Source organism: Fonsecaea pedrosoi, assembly GCF_000835455.1.
Source record: "Fonsecaea pedrosoi CBS 271.37 unplaced genomic scaffold supercont1.2, whole genome shotgun sequence".
NCBI lineage: Eukaryota > Fungi > Ascomycota > Eurotiomycetes > Chaetothyriales > Herpotrichiellaceae > Fonsecaea > Fonsecaea pedrosoi.
The window spans coordinates 1,633,492-1,652,633 of NW_013550614.1; the positions used below are offsets into that span (position 1 = coordinate 1,633,492).

Below are 19,142 nucleotides of genomic sequence, written 5' to 3' on the forward strand. Positions count from 1 at the left end.
ATTGAGTTACGGCTGGTAGATAATATCTTCGACGGAGCCGCTGGACGATGTGGCGGCCCTTGCCGGGCAATGTGTTTGTGTTTGTGAATGTCCAAGTCCCGGTATTGAGGAATGGATGTTTACCAGTAAGTCGCCACACCTTACAAATGGACATGCTTTCGGGGCTTGTTCTAGAGTTCTAGCCTCTAATAGTTAACCGGTTCTCTGGTCTGGTGAACTTGCCGAGACTCTTCGGATCCGGCATCACTCGGTATATCGTCGAGTAGCTGCTCACGCAACTTTTTCCACACCCTCGTCCAGGTCGAAAAATATACCGTTACAGCTCGCTAGACTCAGCCTTCATTGCCGATATGTTAGCAGGAAGGGCGACCGCATTGGTCGGTGCAGGCACGCAAGGTCGACGGCTCGCTTACATGGTGAATATCCGTTCCATCCCTCCGTCGAGTCTGGCCCCATACTGACCTGCCCTGGTGCAAAGTGGTCGAGTCAGGGCCGAGCTGTTCATCTTATTGATGCCCAGGCAAAACAACTTTCCGATAGTGTCAAGTACATTGACCAACTTCGGGCTGCCTCTCAGAATCCAAGCCAACGATGGGGCGAGATTAAAACGTTTACCTCGGACTCGTTACCGGAGGGGTTGAAGGATACGTGGCTGGTTGTGGAGGTACCGCAAGTATCATTGAAGCTGTGAGCTAGGACGTCAAGTTGATGAATATTTCAAAAACAGTGCGTACCGGAGAGGCTGGAGCTCAAGCGACAAATGATCACGAAACTCGACGAGCTGGCGGCCCCCGAGACTATCATCGCATCCAACTCGAGCAGTTATAGCATTTCCGAAATCATTGGTGGCCTGAAATTGCCCCATGAGCGACGCATTCTCAGTGCTCATTGTTGTAAGTACTCGATCAATATCAGAGCAAAGGACCATTCACTGACAAGATATATCATCAAGACTGGCCTCCGGAGACTTCTGGTAAGTCCCGAGTCAAGTCATATCAACTGCTCTCTACTGACCTCGTCAAAGCTATCGAACTCATGGGTCATGCAAATACTGATCCTGAAATCATTCCACTCCTCATGGAGCAATGTCGGGATCATGGCTTCAGTCCATTCCATGTGAAGAAAGATTCCATGGGCTACATATACAACAGGTGTGCTCACCTCTCGATACTTTCAGGCCCCCTTTCACCTTCTCAGAAGCACTAATAAAGTCTTTGTGGAACAGGATTTGGGCCGCAATTAAACGAGAAGCATTGCTCACGGCGGCAGAGGGTGTGGCTACTCCGGCGGAGATTGATGCCATTTTCAAAGACGTTCTGAAGACGCCGAAAGGCCCCTTTGAGCAGATGGACGTGGTTGGGCTCGACGTTGTGCTCAACATCGAGGAGCATTATGCAGAAAAGCGAAAGGATGTTCCTCCTGAGCCTCGCCAATATCTCCAGCAATTCGTCAAAGACGGCCTTCTCGGTGTCAAAAGCGGGAAAGGGTTTTATGAGTATCAAAGCTCGTGAGGAATCTGAACTGGGGTTTGATCTGTTGGTATAGACAATGTCAAAGACTTCGCACTGTCAAGATGCTTCACGTCGCGAGAGAGCTTTCCTATAGATATATGTATGTACCTACATGCACCTAAAGTATGTAAAGAGCCCAAGGCTGGGGGCCTCGGCGCGTGACTCACCCCCGCAAACTTGCCTAGAAGCCCTAATTCCTACTTTGGGGGGTCCCTATCTAATATTCTCTAGGCGAGTTGGCGGGGTTTGGGGCTACCTAGCCGCTTGGGTGTTTAGTATCAATAGGCTTAGGTGCTTGCCGGCGACCAACACAGTTTAGCGTCTCCCGCAAAGTTCGTACCGCATCACCACCACTTCATCTCATCGCCTCACCTTCAACACTCCATTCTCCTCCACAAACATCTCTCATGTATCGGCGTTATTGTTGTGGATCCCCGGGTTGCCATCCGCGCCATCATGTCTCAAGGAGAGATGGTCCCGCGCCGCGTCCAATTCTCTAGCTGCGACGAGTGTCGCAGGGCGAGAGTCGGTTGTGATGCGGGCAGGGCCCGCCGGAACCGAGAGGATCAGCAGGAGCTCGTGTCCTGCACGAGGTGCCTCAATCGCCAGCTCAAGTGTACATTCGAGGTTTGCCTGACCCACTGGCTGCTCTGACTGACCTTTCACACTGACCGAGCATCTTCTCCCCAACAGTGGATGAAGCCGGGTACAAGCACTGCTGTATCCAACCGCAAAAGCCAGAACGCAAAACCCAGGAGGAAACGGTCTAGGGGGTCCACGCGAGAATCGACGGTTTGCGAAGAGAACAAAAGCGACACGGCTGGCGAATCACTGCCCAGTTTCCTTCACCAACACGCAGAGAGCGCCGCAGGTGAACCATTGGCAAGGTATGCCCCAACACTTACAAGTAAATGAAGCGCTCTCCTAACCCTTACAGGACGACCTATGAGTGGGGCTGGGCTTCGGATCAACTATCACAACCTCTGCTAATACAACCTCATCTGACCCCAGAACCGGTCAGTGCTGTTGAACGCCAATGGCTTCATACCATATACGAGGGGGCGTTTGAAACCATCTTTGGATCTTGGATGGGCCGCCACAGCAACCCTTTTGCGTAAGCCCGTCACCATCGGTTAAGCCCAGAACGTCGCTGACAGCATTAGTTTTGGAGAACAGAGCCTGGCGGACGTGGTTAGTATACGACGCGTTTGCAGCGAACTCGACAGACACATCGACGAAGAGGACGCTGTGGCCAACACAACATCCGAAGCTGGAGCTTCACCAGATCTTGCCAGGCACGAGAAAGATACACAACTCAACCAATTCCTTGACCATGCCGTCCAGTCTTTCGCCGCTCGCTGGCTACCTCTGACGCAGCAACATAGTTTGCCAGGGCTATCCCAGGCAGACATCGTTTGTCGTCTCTGGCGCCGTGCGCACACAGACATGCTCAAAGTCATAAACAGACCTTCTTATCGATCTATATTGACTCTGCTATTGTTTGCCCTGACACCCATCCCGGTGGGCATATCTGAAGAAGAAGAACTTGAAGGAGTATCGGGACAAGTCTGCGTTCACGCAGCACTGCAGCAGATTCAGACACTTCGTGCACGTCAAAAGAGCCTCCAATTCAATGGAACAAGAGTCAACCTCACCAACTCGAACCGACCCATTGGAGCCAGTCCTGCCTCACTTGCCACCGCTAATTTTATTATCGCCGAGAGTACTGCGTATTGGGCAGCTCTGACATTCGACACCTCTGCCTCTTTAACCTTGAATTGCCGGCCATTGCTTTCGTCTGGGCTTTTTGGATTTGAGTCTGAGCCATCCTGGCGTATGGTGCAGACCTGTATTGGTATCTTCCGCGAAACAACGAGAGATTGGAGTAATCTTGATGTCGACCTAACAGATGAGAAAGCAAATCAAGTCATAGCGGCTGGGGCAGCATGGAAGTTGCTGGTCTGGAAACTGACCGCCAATCTGAAAGAATCTCTGCGAGATGGTCATGATGAGGCAGAGGTACTCAGGGCCTTCAGCTCCGTGTCCAACGCCATCGATCAATTCAACATCACGTACCGAGAGTTGCTCATCGCGTGTCAGCGGCGGATACAGTTCTTCAACCAAGAAACGAGACTTCGCTGGTGTAAGCCTTTCCCGTTCCTGAAGCCTTTACGAAATCGTGTTACTCAAGCTGTTTACAGATGAACTCATGCTGCACTATAATTTGGCGATTTTGATGGTCACTGATATTGCGACTGCAACACTACGGGAGGACTTACTCTCCCTTTTCTCAGCAAAGAGAGTCGATGCAGAGACCTGGGTCATGAATTGCCTCGTCTTCGGGTTAAATAACAAATATACCTTACGACTACAGTCTGAGCCAGCCGTATCCGACACCGGAATCGCCCCTATTCAGTTGGCAAGCTTGACTGTCCCCTTAATTGCGATCGATCCATATCCCCACCATGTCGTTGCAGCGGTGAAGCTCATGCAACACGCCATTGAGAGAGACTTTGGAGCCGAAAAGATTAGCGCCGATGCTTACAATAATCTGCGTTGTACCCTGAAGCAAACCTTGGAGCAACTGCCGCAAGTCTCGAAATCGGTTCAGACAACAAGAGCGGAGTTTGAGACAGCTGAATTTCCACCCCAGCCACTGTCGCCTTACACTACTAAATCGGTTGTGTGAGAACTTCTTTGACCGCTCGATCTCCTCGTCAGTTCGCCGGGCAACGGACACAACCAAATGAGTAAGATCGCTGGAGACCTGAAGAATCAACTGACGAGATCACGCCACCCCCTGTCCATATCCGACGACCACGGATTGCTGAGGCTGGTACAAGGTAACAGTATCTGGACATTCTGGCTCGGTCTTTTCAGAAGTGGCAAGTGAAACAATTGGCCGCGCAAAGTGACAATGCATTACTGTGGGTAAGGAGATCCTCATCTCTGGAAATATTTACCCACTGGTTCTAATCAGCAATAGTTCTCTACACAGCCATTTGTCCGATGGCAAATTGTGTATTTTTTCCCAACGTTTGAGTGCGGGTTGCCACGCGAAAGATGTCCTTTTGCGGTTTGGATGCAGAAGGCTGCCTCTCCCCCTGATGTTGCATCCGGATCCGAAAACAACCTTGTGCGGGAGCTTATCCGTTGGCTGAAGGCAATAACACCACGTTGGGGCGTCAGATTTGAGCTATCCAGCCAATGACAATCCCTTCTTTAGCGAATGCCTTCGGGTCCGGTCTTTTGGGCTCCATTCTCCGCCAGTGAGAGTCTTCCGCCAAGATATTCGCTCCCGCTAGGAATACCCCCAGAGGGGTATATCTCCTACAAGCACGCGGAGAAACGTGGAGTTGGCGATTGGCAGGGCCCTTCGCTTCCGGGGGCCTGGGCACATGTCAGAGGCTCACACGCAACGGTTTGACCCTGGACAGCGTTGACGTATCTATAAATTTCCTGCCGTTTCCTCGAGATTAGCACTTCCATCCTCGGTCTGTCTTGTCACACAGTCACTGAGGCTACAACAAATTTCCTAACCCAGCACTACAGTCCATCATGGCTGAGACTGATTCCGCGACGCCCCAGAAATGGTCCGAAGAGCGTGTGGAGAAGCCATCGATCCACGAGAAGGACGTGGTGTATGAGCATGCTGTATGTAATCGAAGACCTTGAGCTTCTACCTGCTCGTCGTTAGCTAACACCTCCTTGCCGCTATAGAAATCAAAGCACCATGATCCAAATTGGACTGGCGAGGGGGTGGACACCTCACACGTCGACCCCAAGAAGGTCCTACGGAAAATGGATTTGCGCCTGATACCCATGCTGGCGATCCTATACCTGCTGTCTTTCCTCGACCGAGGCAACATTGGCAACGCGAAGATCGAAGGCATGGAGACTGACCTGAGTCTTTCCGGGCCAGAATACAGCCTTTGCGCGACCGTCTTTGTGAGTTTTGGTCCCGTGCCAGTACAGCCACAGACTAATGCCAATCGTCACCAGTTCTTCACATACTGTGCATTTGAGATTCCCTCAAACTTGCTTTTGAAGCGCCTCAGGCCTTCCGTTTGGTTGCCATCCATCATGGTAGCGTGGGGTACGTCTTTTGCAGCGTTGGCAGAGAGATCATCAAGCTGACAAAGCTAGGCACGGTCATGACCTTGATGGGTCTTGTTCAAAGCTACCACGGCCTTCTCATTGCTCGTATATTCCTTGGTGTCGCCGAAGCTGGCCTCTATCCTGGTGTTGCATACTACCTGACAATGTGTGAGTAACCTCTTCTGTGGCCAGCCTTTGGCCATCTTTATTCATGACATGCAATGCTGACAGCACCTTCTCCAGGGTATTGCACCGAAGAACTGGCTTTCCGCCAGAGCCTCTTCTTCAGCGCCGCCAGCGTGGCCGGCGCCTTTTCAGGCTTACTTGCGTTCGCCATCGCCAAAATGGACGGCGTCGCTGGCGAAGCAGGCTGGCGCTGGATTTTTATTCTCGAGGGCATTGCAACTGTTGTCGTTGCCGTCGCAGCTTTCTTTCTCTTGCACGACTTCCCCGACACCGCAAGCTTCCTGACGACCGAGGAGAGGGCATGGGTTGTCCATCGACTCAAGTACCAAGGGAGCAAGAAGAGCGGAAGAATGGTCGCTGAGAGCGAGCACTTTGAATGGAAATACGTCATCAGAGGTAAGTGGATACCCTTTTCTTTCTCTCTACGACCAATGAGGTTAGCGCAGAACCTTGTTGGTTCAGCCTCGTGAGCTCAGCCTCGTGGTCTCGTTTACCAATTGATATTCAGAACACAGCTAACCTTCGCACAGCTCTGACGGATTGGCAAATATACCTGTCCCTTTTCATGTATTGGTCTATCGTCGTACCGTTGTATGGCATCTCTTTCTTCCTGCCGACAATCATCAAGGAGCTTGGATACACGTCGGCGACAGCACAGCTTTTGACGGTTCCGATCTATATCACAGCTGCAATTCTGGCCGTCATCATCGGGTGGGCCTCGGACAGAGCCACCAAGCGAGGAGCCTCACGCTGGCCCTACATCTTTTTCCCCGTGTGCGCCATTCTGGTTGGCTTCGTCATCGCCATCGCCGGTTCCGCTGCTGGAGATATCCCTGGCGTGGTGTATGCCGGCGTGTTCATTGCGACCTGTGGAATCTACCCCGCTTTTCCGGGCAACGTCACCTGGATCGCCAACAACCTCGCAGGGAGCTACAAACGAAGCGTCGGGATGGCTCTACAGATCGGTCTCGGCAATCTCGGAGGGGCCATGGCGAGCAACTTTTATCGCAGCGTCGACGCGCCCAAGTATCTGCTTGGCCACGGTCTGGAGATCATGTTTGTCGTCTTCGGCCTGGTGGCCATCATTGCTTTGCGGATCTCGTATGGAGTCATCAACAAGAAGAGAGAGCGCAGTGGGGCCGCGGAGGGTTTGACGGACGAGCAGCTTGCAGACCTCGGCGACAAGAGCCCGTCGTTCAGGTATACGCTGTAGGCTGGTCCGAGGGTTGTCGGGAGCAGTGGGCCCGCCAGATTCAAGGTGCTCGAACTGCGCGGATGGTGAGAACCCGCCGTCCAATTGAGCCTGTTCTCCAGAACTCATCCGTTTTTCTCCAAATCTCGACATTTTCGTCTTCTTTGGGCCCTGCGAGCAATTCTCAGACGAGAGGATCTCTTGGACTAGCACAGATTTATTCTATGAATCACTACGACCTGCCTCGATAGGAGTTATGGTCTCAAAATTGAACTTTTCCCCAAAGTCTCCTTAGGATCATGGTCAGGGCCAGTCAGTCAGTCATTCAGCCAGTCGTTGCTGACCAGGATTTGAGTACTTCAATCGAGGTTGCCCCACTCAGACTTATCTATCTTTACTCTGATCAGCGAGTACCTCGTTATCGCGCAACGCTATACAAATGCAGTGCGACACAATGTAATGCCCCGCGGGATCCAAGAAGCGCCGGCTTCGGCAAAGACACGGATCCAACACATAATGTAGTTTTTTTTTTTCTTTTCCCGTAGCCGGCCTGACTGATCTGGCCCCGTCTTCCTGTCCGTCCGCTTGTCTGCCTTGGTTCGTCTTGCTTCTCCACACGCAAGTTCTATTCACCCGAGTTGCGGGGGAATTTCGCAGCTACAAGTACAAAGTCCAAGCTCAAGCCGAAAGCGGGCGGCAGTCCCTCATAGCCGACCGACGGACACCATTTAAAACAACCGCAAAAGTATATCGGGGCGTCGTGCATTCCATCCCATCCCATCCATCTAACCGCCTTGTACGTACTGTGTACAGGGGAATCAATTTACACATCTGACGTGTCGGGACTCTCCGAGTAGAGTACACACATATACAAACACAAACAATCCTCAGAATAAATCGGGGTGGACTGACTAGACTCTGTCCGTTACTCGAGACTTTGCCCGGGTGTGTCTGTGTGTGGGTAGTCGACCATAGCCAGTCAGCCATTCAGCTGGTTAGTCGGTTTGTTGGTGACCGAGCCAGCGAGCGAGCAAGTGCTTCAGTGGGTCGTTCATACCCAGTACTTAGCCGAGTTAACGGAGACAAAAAGATATCAAGACAAAGGAAGAAAAGAAAACGGTCTGTCTCTCAGAAAACAAGATGGCGCAAGTCCAGAGCCAGGTTCAGGTTCAGGTTGATCTCGGAGGAAAAGGGGCGATTGTCACGGGCGGTGGATCAGGTATTCATATTTCCCACACACACACACACACACACACACACACTAACACACACATTCCCCCCCCCTTCGGTCTATCCACCACGATCAAGTGTGGCATTCTCACGTATCGACAGGAATCTGTCTGGCTTTCGTCCAGCACCTGTACCGCGCGGGATGTAACGTCCTGATCTGCGACCTCGGCCTCCATCGCGAGGCGGTGGCGTGGCTCGACTCGATCGGCCAGAGTGGTGGCGACACCATTTCTCCAAAAACCGGACAGACTCCCGCCGTTGCGTCTTCTTCTTCTTCTTTTTCTGCTTCGCCGCGTGTCGCGTTCCTCAAGACCGACGTCTCGGACTGGAAGCAGCTGGAGCAGACGTTTGAGGGCTATGCCCGCGAATTCGGTGGGGGGTTGCCGGACGTCGTGTGTCCCGGGGCCGGGGTGTACGAGCCGTCGTTCAACAACTTCTGGAACGACCGCGACGACGACCACTACCAGCTGCTGCGGATCAATCTGGAGCACCCGCTCAAGATGTCGCGCATCGCGATCCGGAAGTGGGTGCAGCAGCGGAAGCGGGGGGGCATCATCGTGCACGTGTCGAGCACGGGCGCGCAGAAACCCAGCATGCTGACGCCGCTGTACGGGGCGGCCAAGCAGGGCGTCAGCAACTTCACGCGCGGCATGGCGCGGCTGCAGGACCTCGAGGGCATCCGCGTCGTCGCCGTCGCGCCGGGCCCGACCATGTCCCCGCTCATGTACGACCACCCGGAGGCCCTGCGGTTCGTGGACCCGGACAAGGACAAGCTGTCGACCCCCGACGAGATCGCCCGCGGCATGATGGCCGTCGCCTTTGACCGTGACCGCTTCCCGCCGGGGACCGTGCTCGAGGTCACCCACCCGGACCGCTGGAGGGAGGTGTCGTTGCTGAACGACCCGGGGCCTGGTCCCCACGCCTTCACTAGCAGGAAGGAAGAGGGCATGGCAGACGTCTATGCGGCGCTGGACGCCGACAGGAAGAGCGTGCCCGGATAAAGGCTTCAGCGCACGTTTACCCCTTACCTAGTGTTCATATATTTATAGTACCAAGGGCAGACAGAAGCGCGCCGACCGACCGACCGACCGACCGACCGACCGACCGACCGACCGTGGTCAGGACAAGACTGTAGAGGGGAAATTGGTATCGGCGATTCGTGCTGGGTCCTTTGCCATGTATATCTGTGGACTAGGCTTTGCCTAGCCAGCCTCGCCAGCTCTAACGTGAGACCTGTATTCGCCCTAATAATGGATCGAGTTTGTTACTCTGCCAAGGCGTCCGACCTTGACCTTGGCCTTATCACTTCCACGGCTCGTTGAAATCACCTTCGCTTGTGAGGTTTAGCTCGTGCCACCCCGGTAGTGGGAGATCAAGCCACCGCGGACAAACCCACAAGGCGTACGCCGAACAGAACGAACTCTTTCAGTCGACGAAGTTTGATCACCACAATCCCCAGCGCAGCTCCCACCACCGGGGCGCAGAAACTGTAAAGTGACGATGTCCGAGTGGCTCCTTCAATCGTAAAATGACCAGTAACATGAACAAATAGTTGCCATACGTCCTGAAGGCAAAAGGCAAAAGGCAAAAGGCAAAAGGCGACTGATGCCGAGACAGCCAGAGACTGTTCATTGCTTGAGGAGGCGCAACACCAAACCCCCGGCCCCGCAGCCTTCTGAGCCGTTGCCGCCACCCCCGGCGACGTTGTTGGTATTCTCGGGCCAGCCGCCGACGGGCTCAAACCTGCCGACTTCTACGTCCTGGCAGGGGACGAAATGGACTTGCCAGCCATTCAAGGTCATTGACTCTGACCGGAAATTCAATGCGCGTTGCAGGGCGTTCTATGTCGCCATCCATTCCCGGCTTCAACTTCGCGCCCATTTGTTCAATGTACGTGTTTCTCTTCAACTTGCAGTGAGTCGGGACCATCCTGCGGCTTCATGCCAGCATTGATCTGGAATAGAAATTCAAATGTCATTCACAGCAAGTCCGAAATCCAGCTCATCGTACGGATGACCGAACATGGTTTGGAGTTGCAAGCTGAGGTCGTTGGTCCATTCTGCCTCCACAAAAATGGAAGGCGGGTGATGGTTAAAGAGAACGGAGAAGAGCTGCGTCGTCTCGGGCGTCGCGCCAGGGAAGAAATCGTGGTAGTCGATGCCATCCGCAATGTTCAACTCGTTTAATTCCAGCGCCTGAGCGGGCTGGCTGCCTAATATCTGGGACGACGAAGCTGTCGTTGTGTCCGGGTTGAGGCCGGTCAATAGCTTCTCGAACCCCAACAAAAACATCCTTGAGGAGTGCCACAATTGAGACATCTCCCTTAGAGCAAGGAATAGAATGTCGATTTGTGCGTTCGCGGCCGCTTTGAGAGGCTCGATGCGACGTGCATGTAGGAGGGCTAGGATGGCGATACTGATGTACCAGCCCGCTACGCCTGGGAGGAATGCAATCGAGCCCCGAGCCAAGAGGTCTTCGAAGATACGCGCAACGCAGGAAGCCGAGAGGACGGCCGCACCATATGCTTTGGGGAGTGGTTGCGTCGAAGCACTCATGTAGAGGAGAGTGATGGCCGATAGATAAGGCAGATGGAGCTGGTGGACGTTGCGGTCGAAATGGGAGGTCGTCGCGGTGCTGAATGGCAGCCTCAAGCGTGGCGGTAATGCATTCGCCCATTTGATAAGCCTCTGAGCAAGCTCAAAGGTAGATCCGTTTGCGTCGCTGCGATTGCGCAAGTGCTTGGACAGGTCACCGATGATCTCGCAGACCTGAACCCAGGATATAAAGATTTCGGCCTGATCTCGCCGATCGCTAGGAAACTCATCCAGACTGGGGAGTTTGACATTGGTATCCTCGGAGTGGATGATGCACGGGCGTCCTTGACACACCGACGTCAAGCGTTCTCTTGACTACAAGAGGGTCAGGAAGGCTGGGAACAGAAACTGAAAGGACTTACAAATAGTGTCCACCAGATACAACGTCTCAGGGTTGTTGTTTCACCCAGTCGCATCGACTGTCCCGGGGTTGCCTCACGATGGAGGCCAATTTCCTGAGCCAGTCGGATTGCTATGGATGTCCACCAGTATTGACTGTCCATACTGACAACACTGGGCGGGCCAGCGCTCCACCAGTACGTCAGGATGATGGCGACGATCCTCACCAACGGATTGCGTTCCGTGTTGCCATGGAACAGCACCTTGAATCTCTCATAGTGTACACGGCGAGCTTGATGTGAAAGTCTTGGGGGATTGATTGTGGTCCCTAAGAGCCCTAGGGCTTGTTGCAGAAGTAGGGATCGTGCGAAGGGGGATCGATCGTCAAGAAGGTCTGCACGGTGTAGGACCGGACACCAGGGGTAGCAGTACTCCACAAACGTCTCGGCGTAACTCTGTCGCAGAACCAGAGACAGCTCAGGGATGGGATGACGTGGTGTTATCAAGGGGCTGATACTCTGATCTGAGTCATCTCGGGATGGATGGTCGAACATGGACATGAATCCTGACTGTCCCAAATAGCTTCGCTCGCGATGACCTTGATGAACTTCAGGCACTGCAGCTGGCCTAGAGCCAAGGGATTCTGCGCCATATCGCTCGCTAACACCATCATCCGCCTTGCTCACGAAGGACTGGCCCGCTCTGATATCTCCCGCTTGACCATCTTTGAACACATTCTCGGGCAGATCGGCCGGGGTATAGCTGGCTCGATCTAAAGGGGTGCCTGCAACAGTATCTTCAGTAGCGGATGGTGGAATGCCGGAAGAGCTGGCACTCAAACGGTGGTGAGCCCCCCGGCGTCGGGACTGTCGAGCACTGTAGTGTTCTAAGTAAGGAGACCTCGACAGCGACCAAGCATATTGAAACCTACTAGCAACTAGAGTTGGTCGCCCGACAATTGCTGCATTCGCGGTCGGTCGTGAGCGAGCTGAGGTCACACTTGATCTGATACCGGTCACTCGGGTGTCAAACATTCATAGCGCCAATATGGAAGAGCACAAAGCGCAGCGTCGAACCTACCTTCTTCTGGTGGCATCGTATACACACCAGATTGGCTCTGCGCCTGATCTGACGGCTCGTCGGCGCGGTTATTTCTGCCATAAGTAGCTGCCGAAACGCTTTTGCTTACTGTGAAGAAGACGACGGTTGTGAAAGACTTTGCCGAGTGCACTGCCCGCAATGTCTTTGTATATGCACAATTCGCATTACCGAGTTTCCTGGGATCGAGCATGCGGGGAGTCGGCATCAATCAAAATGCCGAAAACATCCGGTTAATTGTCTTCTGCCGAGCGCACATCCAGACGGGACCTTGGCTAAACAGGATGCTCTAGCCAGAGTCCGTGCTTGTACTTGTAGATCCGACCATTGCCTTGGGTTTCCAATATTCCAGCTGGCTTCGACTACCTGTTGGGCGAGAGTTTGTTCCTTGATCGGTTTGTGTCCTTTCATACTGTGACTAGTGGAGCTGAACAGGAGGTTCTCGTCGGGTCTCGCTCATGCGCGAAATAATAAAGCCGCACCCAGATACATGCGCAGTACGCTGAAATTGGTATTCCCGTATCCATTCTCACATTGGTTATGTTCGCTGTATTGGTCCATTTAGCGACGTTGCCTTCGAAGTCAACTTGTTCGCTCGTAGGAAAGTGATGGATCGCGAAGGGCGGATCAACGTCCTTTCCCACTCTCGTATAATCTCTCCACTCCCTAGAGGCCGTGAGAGAGTCGCATCTGGTACCCTCAAAAAGTCTGTCGGATATTGTTATCTCTGATCTTTTGTGCCCCGGAGACCGATGTCACTCAATGAGTGCAAGCATTTGCATTACGCCCTTCTGGTTTCGTGTGAGTGCGAGGGGAGGACAATGAGGCTTCTGTACGGTCTCTGACATTTCCTAGAGAGTTAGCAGCACCTCATGCTTCGGACATGTGAGCATGATACTCCACTAGGCAGTGGGTGTTGTTCATGGTGAATTGAGATCTGAGGAATGTTGTACTGACTGACGAGGCTCCGATGTTACGTTTCTCTGATTGGTGGCGGTCACCTGCAAGGCTCCATCCACTCCATTTCTCCGGCTCGACGTTTGACATTTTGAGATGATTTTCGAGGCTGCCCACGCTGCACAAGGAATACCACCCACTCCAGTCGAGAAAATGCTGATACTTGGAGATAATGTCGAGCTTCGTTAGCGGCCGGATCCGCTGTGCCACTTCCTACCACTGTGACTCGAGATACGCATCCAACTGAACACTCGTTGGCGCAAGACAATGGTTGCCACCGCACTTGGACGCCTCCAACATGCGGCAAAAGGCGCGGCAACATGCTCGATTGACGCCCTACGAACACCCCGGATGGCGAGGTTATGCTCACAGAGACTAATGCGGGAAAGAGCAAGGACACAAAGTACAAACCCACAGCGCCGCCGCTTTCACTCCTCTACCGCAGGAAGTGCGAGCACAGCATCCTCCGTCTCTGCCTCCGAAGTCACACACTTCTCCCGCCTCGCCTCCTCATGGTGGGATCCTCACGGTCCTTCTCGCCTACTCCATCTGATGAACCCTCTCCGTCACGACTTTATCCGCTCGTGCCTGCAAAGGTCTTCCTCGACCGAGAATGAGAACGAGAAGAGATATTCATATCTGGACGTTGGCTGCGGCGGAGGCATCTTCGCCTCTTCTGCCGCTCGCCTCCCCACGACTTCGCGCGTGACAGCCATCGACCCGACGGCGAATGTCATACAGGTTGCAAAGGAGAATCAGCGGTCCGACCCTGCCCTCGCCGCTCCAGGGAAGCTCGAGTATCTCAACTGCGCGATCGAAGACCTCGCCGCACAAGCCAATGACGAAGCAAAATACGATGTATTGACCCTATTCGAGGTTCTCGAACACATCGACTCGCCCTCATCCTTTCTCGAAATCGCCATCCCCCACCTGAAACCGGGCGGGTGGCTCATCGGATCGACCATCTCGCGCTCACCCACCGCCTACCTCACGACGAAACTAATCGCCGAAGCACCCCTGATAGGCGTGGTACCGCGCGGCACACACGACTGGAACAAGTACATCAACCCTCCGGAACTGAGGGGATATTTCGAGTCCGGAAGGGCTCCGGGACGGTGGGGAGAATTCGTCACGCAAGGGGTCGTCTACGTCCCCGCGCTGGGATGGCGGTTTATCCAGGGCAGCGAGGAGTTTGGGAATTACTTTTTCGGGATACAGAAGCTGGAATGAAAAAAAGGAAGGAAAAGAACCCTCGTCTTTTTGGGGGAGGACCTGGCCTGGAAATATCGGGCCCAATCTACCTCCGATAACCATTCGAATGACTTATGGTTGTGGTCCTCAACCAATAGTGCCCACTATGTCCGAAGAGTCAACGACATATCCCGCGTTCGAGTATATTAACACCACTCACGCACACACACAAGCTCGATCCCATTCGATCAGCAACATGGATGGAATGAAACTCCCATTCAATCCTCGCCCCGGTACAATGCACAATCCGTATCTTGTGACCTATGACCTGTGACCACCAACAATATAGACACCACTACGAGGTACATATCAACACGACCTCGAAATCCCCACGCAGAGCAAATCATACACTGTACTATACTACCAAATAACATTGTTCCGCTATAAAAACAAACGAGGTCACTACGAAGGAAGGCAAGAGATATCTCGGATGTCCCTCGGCGCAGGAGGGAATTCATGTACATTTATTTACCCAAGAAGAGGGAGTAGAATCGGTCGGTGATACAACAAGAGGGTATTCAATTATCGAATCTAGAAACTCTCGCCACTTGTATTGTACAATTCTGTTGAGTCTCCAAAGGACCTGTAGGCTGTAGGCAAAAAGCCAAGATGTACGACGCTCATGGGCTCCATTGTCAATAGAGGTATTCCCGTGGGAAGAGGGACCTTTGAGAGTGTATGCTGGATGAAGTACACATCACCGTTCCCCACCAGCAGAGGCTAGTCTGGGCTTCAGCCTTGCCTTCACTTTTTGGCTTTTCTCTTCCCCTTCTTCTTCCTCGTGGCAGTCCCTTTGGGCTTTGCTGCTTCGTCACCGCCCTCCTCGCCGTCAGGCTCGGCGTCACTACTGCCTTCAGTCTCGACGTGCGCGGAGGTCGAAGTCGGCGCTGATGGGACAAGTAGACCCTCCCCGAGCAGTCTTGCCCTACACTCGTCGAGGATCTTCTTCGCTTTCTCTTCGTCCCAGTCCTGACTTCGAGAACTTTCGCCGAAAATGTCGTTGTAGATAGAGTGAGCTTCCTCAGGGGTATCTCTGGCGGCAGAGGATACTTGTTGTTTGGAGGTGGTTGCCGCCTGCTGTTGAGGGAGGTCTTTGGAAATGTTAAGGCGCTGGCTTGGACTGTTCAAGTCTCTTCTTCCTTTCCCTCCGCGCAAGATTCTCTTCGGAGCTGGAGCGGGCCCGGCCTCGATGACAGCGCCCTCCAGATCCTCTTGCTCCAGCTCCCCCTTCTCCACCATCTCCTGTAACTTCCTCTGGGCGGAGATCTGCATCATCGCATCGCGGTGTTCGTCTCTCAGCCCCTCCATAAGCAAGTCCTTTGTGGCGTTTTCTTCCTCCAGTTTCTGTATTGTCTGCTTCAGCTTTTCCACTTGGGTCTCCTGTGAAGTCTCGTAGTGCTCAATCCTCTGCATCAGCGACTTTGTCAACGCTTTCTCTTCTTGGTATTTTTGGTTGATGGTCCTGGCCATCTCTTCAAACTTGGCACTTCGTTTTTCGAGTCGTGCTTTTTCCTTTTCCAGCTCTGGGACAAGACCCTTGGCGACAAAGTCATGTTCGCTTTCCAGCGTAGAAAGTCTCTCAGTAGCGAGGCGACTCTCCTCTATCGCTCTGTCTGCTTTCTTGGTTGCTTCTGAGGCTTTGTCCACAGCTCTCTGGACGACTTCCTCAAAATAAACCCTCTGACTTTCCAGCTGGCTTGTGAGCAAGTGTGTGTACTCCAGTGCAATATTGTCCATTTTTGCAACCTCGAGATCCTCCTCTCCCTGAAGAGCGGTCGGCTCACGTTGTCTGCCTGGAAGTTCGACCAACTTCTCACCTGGTTTCGCGGCGTCTTGGATGATTCGATGAACATAGCCGTCGCCCGCATAGTCCCAGACCCGCTTGCTCTCGAGGTCCATACTGAATGTGTGTCCACTCTCTTCAAAATGTGCGTACGCGTGTTTGCCTTCGTACCTGCCGCACCCAATCTTCCCACATATGAGACATTGCCAGAGGCTTGTATCCACGTGGCAGACCTCACACTCTAGCGGGCCATCATATGGTTCGTACTCTCCTGCAGATGTTTTGCTCTTGAATTTAGATGAGGCTAGTCGCGATGAGAAGTCGTCATGGGTGTACCGACAGACAGGACAGCCACCGCCAGACCATTTCTCTAAGCAGGTGCAATGGAAAACGTGTTGGCAAGGAATGGTCAAAAGCCCAGTGGTTTCATCCATGCGTTCAAGGCAGACCGGACAAGTAGGCAGTTCCACAAGCGACGGGGTTCGTGGTGCAAGTGGCTTTGTTGTCGCAGAGGCTGGGATGAAAGGATCATTGGACATGCGAGGATAGCTTGTCGTAGGTGAGCTGGGCCCCATGCTCTGGTCCGCGGATGATGAAGTTTGAATCAATTCCACCGACTTAAGAAACACGACGTGACACGTCTCTGGCTGCAGACTAGTCAATATCTCTCTTTCAAGCAGCTGATGCAGGCCACTCACCTCCATGCTATTGAAAACCTTACCGTTCCATTCATGCTGCCACTCTCTTGCCTTCTTGCCGTGTCTAAACTTCATGAGGACCATGTAGCGGTTCGCTCTTGAGGTGCGCACCATTCTGAAATGGCTGACTTCCCTTCTCGTATCCTCACCAACCCACGAGAGGAAGTCCGAAGGCGTCATGTATGATGGAACCGCAAGGATGCACAGAGTTGTGCATTCCTCGTCTTTTGGTGGAGGGTGTGGTTTCCCTGACGGCGGGTTGCGCAGGCCGTCGCTCCAGAGGTCGCTTGACCGGTAAACCGAGTCCTTGTATAGCCCTGCTGTCTCTTCCGCATCTCTGTAGAGGTGAACAATACCCCATCCATCTGCGCTATCATGGCTTTCCAAGGGTTCGTATCGTCCTTTCAGGTGATGGCCCGACATCACACTACCAATCCCCTTTCCTATTATGTTTTCGCTGGCGACCGAACCCTCCTCATTCCCGCCAGAAAATGCCGACATATCTGTACTTTCAAGAATGATTGTGTCTAAACGGTGATCCTTGGGATCGGAGTGGCAGATGTCACGAGGGGTCTGTTCCGACTGCGCTGGTTGTTGTGGGCGAGTACGGCTCGAGAGGAGGTATTCTTTCTTGCGGTCAAAAAGAGGATCTCGGGATTCGCGTCTTCCTCCAGAGTTCGTGAAGGGCTTTAAGGCTCTGAAAAAGGACGACAGGGTCGGAGGCTGGTGTTGGTCAGTTTGCTTCGCTTTGAGGGTGGGATCTGTGAATAATTCAACAGCGACATGAAAGAAGTAGTCAGGCATGTCGCGCACGCATTAAGACAAAGATCACGGCGCAAATCCAGAGTCGGTGCCAGTCATTAGAAGGCGAGACCATTCATGGACCACATGCAACAAGGTTCTAGAAGTGGCAAACCAGGCGCTTGTCATTTCTAGGCACCAAGGAGAGGAACGGACTCTCTTTGAAAACCTGGACAGGAGGAAGAAGTGCACTGACAATGTATTTTTCAAATGCGAAACGATTGCATGGAGAGAGAGGGAGGCAACATGATATGTACTACTAGTAATTACCACAACTCGGGTTTCTTGTTCGGAGTTCACGTGCAACTTCGTGCCGCTTTGAATGTTTGGGCGCTTACTTCAAAATAATCTAGTCAACGCTAACCTCCCCATCCAATCCCACTGCTTTCGGTAGGGAACATATCTAAACTGTACAACGCCCCAGTATATACGAGGTACAAAGAGTGTCACAAGCACTGCAGTACTTTTGGGTTCGTCTGCATGATGGCCCAGATGGTCACACGATGGGTGCCTAAATGCACGGTCAGGATCCCTTGTCCGGTTTGGACACCTGGATGGGAAGAGAGGCCGCCGTCACTCGACGCCCAACACATCAGAAGACAAGACTCCTCGCAACCTGTCGCAAGGCTCATGATTTTATATTTATGCACCAGTAGGCAAGGTGTCACGAAGTCGCGCTTTGAAACAAGAAATGGGACGGGGGATTCCAGAAATGCTTCTGGTCATGTTACACACTTGCTCCCCCACAATGAAGCGACTGATTGGATCTGAGGAAGAGGTTGATGTTTAGTGCCTGCGCTCACGAACCTTGTTGCCGCTTCATCAATTGATCCATCATCAATCAGTCAATCAGCATTGGGAGATATGGCCTGCCTTGGTCGTTGATACGAAGCCGATGCTACCACGATTCATCTATAAACCTGGATCCTACCCCTACCCTCGATCTCTTCAATCTCACTTGTTCTACCCCGAGACAACGTGCCCACCGTCGAGCCAATCACATGGCACCATCCTCCACAAAATAAATATAGTCGCGCGGTCCCAACAAATTGGGGCTACACAAGGCTTGAGAAAGAAAATCCCTGCTAATCCTAGTTGTGGTCGTCTAGTTTGTGGACAAAGTCAATGGAAAGACTGCGGCCGCTGCCCCCACCGAGAGACTTATGCAGCTGTTACAGACATTTATTGTTGAGGTCGAAGTGCCTGTATATCAAGTGAGCTAACCCAGAGAAGGGGAAAGAAGCTTGAGTATGATTGTGGACAGGGGTGGAGATGGAACTACCCTACTCGGTACCACAGACAGGTCCAAAGATAAATGCCATGTCAACCCCCGGAGGATTTAGTGGCTGGCTGAGAGCTCGGATTGGGATAAGCTTGATATGTAGGTTCCTCAAAGCACACCTG

The 19,142-nt window shown here is 52.9% G+C and overlaps 7 protein-coding genes across 7 annotated transcripts; 5 read left to right on the forward strand and 2 right to left on the reverse strand.

Moving 5' to 3' along the window:
* Positions 1-350: 350 nt before the first annotated feature.
* On the forward strand, positions 351-1,511 carry Z517_02555 (uncharacterized protein; the record flags this gene model as incomplete). The annotated part of the gene is made up of 6 exons (XM_013431664.1): positions 351-416; positions 479-664; positions 728-893; positions 953-973; positions 1,025-1,151; positions 1,226-1,511. The coding sequence occupies 6 exons, from the start codon at positions 351-353 to the stop codon at positions 1,509-1,511; spliced, it is 852 nt and encodes a 283-aa protein (XP_013287118.1).
* Positions 1,512-1,967: 456 nt separating this feature from the next.
* Positions 1,968-4,200, forward strand: Z517_02556 (uncharacterized protein; the record flags this gene model as incomplete). The annotated part of the gene is made up of 5 exons (XM_013431665.1): positions 1,968-2,138; positions 2,205-2,418; positions 2,523-2,625; positions 2,675-3,654; positions 3,713-4,200. 5 exons carry the CDS (start codon positions 1,968-1,970, stop codon positions 4,198-4,200), a joined length of 1,956 nt encoding a protein of 651 aa, XP_013287119.1.
* Positions 4,201-5,069: 869 nt separating this feature from the next.
* On the forward strand, positions 5,070-7,008 carry Z517_02557 (uncharacterized protein; the record flags this gene model as incomplete). The annotated part of the gene is made up of 6 exons (XM_013431666.1): positions 5,070-5,165; positions 5,232-5,459; positions 5,514-5,607; positions 5,658-5,777; positions 5,853-6,191; positions 6,326-7,008. 6 exons carry the CDS (start codon positions 5,070-5,072, stop codon positions 7,006-7,008), a joined length of 1,560 nt encoding a protein of 519 aa, XP_013287120.1.
* Positions 7,009-8,127: 1,119 nt separating this feature from the next.
* Positions 8,128-9,218, forward strand: Z517_02558 (uncharacterized protein; the record flags this gene model as incomplete). The annotated part of the gene is made up of 2 exons (XM_013431667.1): positions 8,128-8,206; positions 8,320-9,218. 2 exons carry the CDS (start codon positions 8,128-8,130, stop codon positions 9,216-9,218), a joined length of 978 nt encoding a protein of 325 aa, XP_013287121.1.
* A 966-nt stretch (positions 9,219-10,184) lies between these two features.
* Positions 10,185-12,184, reverse strand: Z517_02559 (uncharacterized protein; the record flags this gene model as incomplete). Its single annotated transcript, XM_013431668.1, has 2 exons — positions 10,185-11,126; positions 11,174-12,184. 2 exons carry the CDS (start codon positions 12,182-12,184, stop codon positions 10,185-10,187), a joined length of 1,953 nt encoding a protein of 650 aa, XP_013287122.1.
* A 1,288-nt stretch (positions 12,185-13,472) lies between these two features.
* Z517_02560 (3-demethylubiquinone-9 3-O-methyltransferase) lies at positions 13,473-14,435 on the forward strand (the record flags this gene model as incomplete). Its single annotated transcript, XM_013431669.1, has 1 exon — positions 13,473-14,435. The coding sequence occupies one exon, from the start codon at positions 13,473-13,475 to the stop codon at positions 14,433-14,435; it is 963 nt and encodes a 320-aa protein (XP_013287123.1).
* Positions 14,436-15,200: 765 nt separating this feature from the next.
* On the reverse strand, positions 15,201-17,741 carry Z517_02561 (uncharacterized protein; the record flags this gene model as incomplete). The annotated part of the gene is made up of 2 exons (XM_013431670.1): positions 15,201-16,886; positions 16,938-17,741. 2 exons carry the CDS (start codon positions 17,739-17,741, stop codon positions 15,201-15,203), a joined length of 2,490 nt encoding a protein of 829 aa, XP_013287124.1.
* Positions 17,742-19,142: the final 1,401 nt, after the last annotated feature.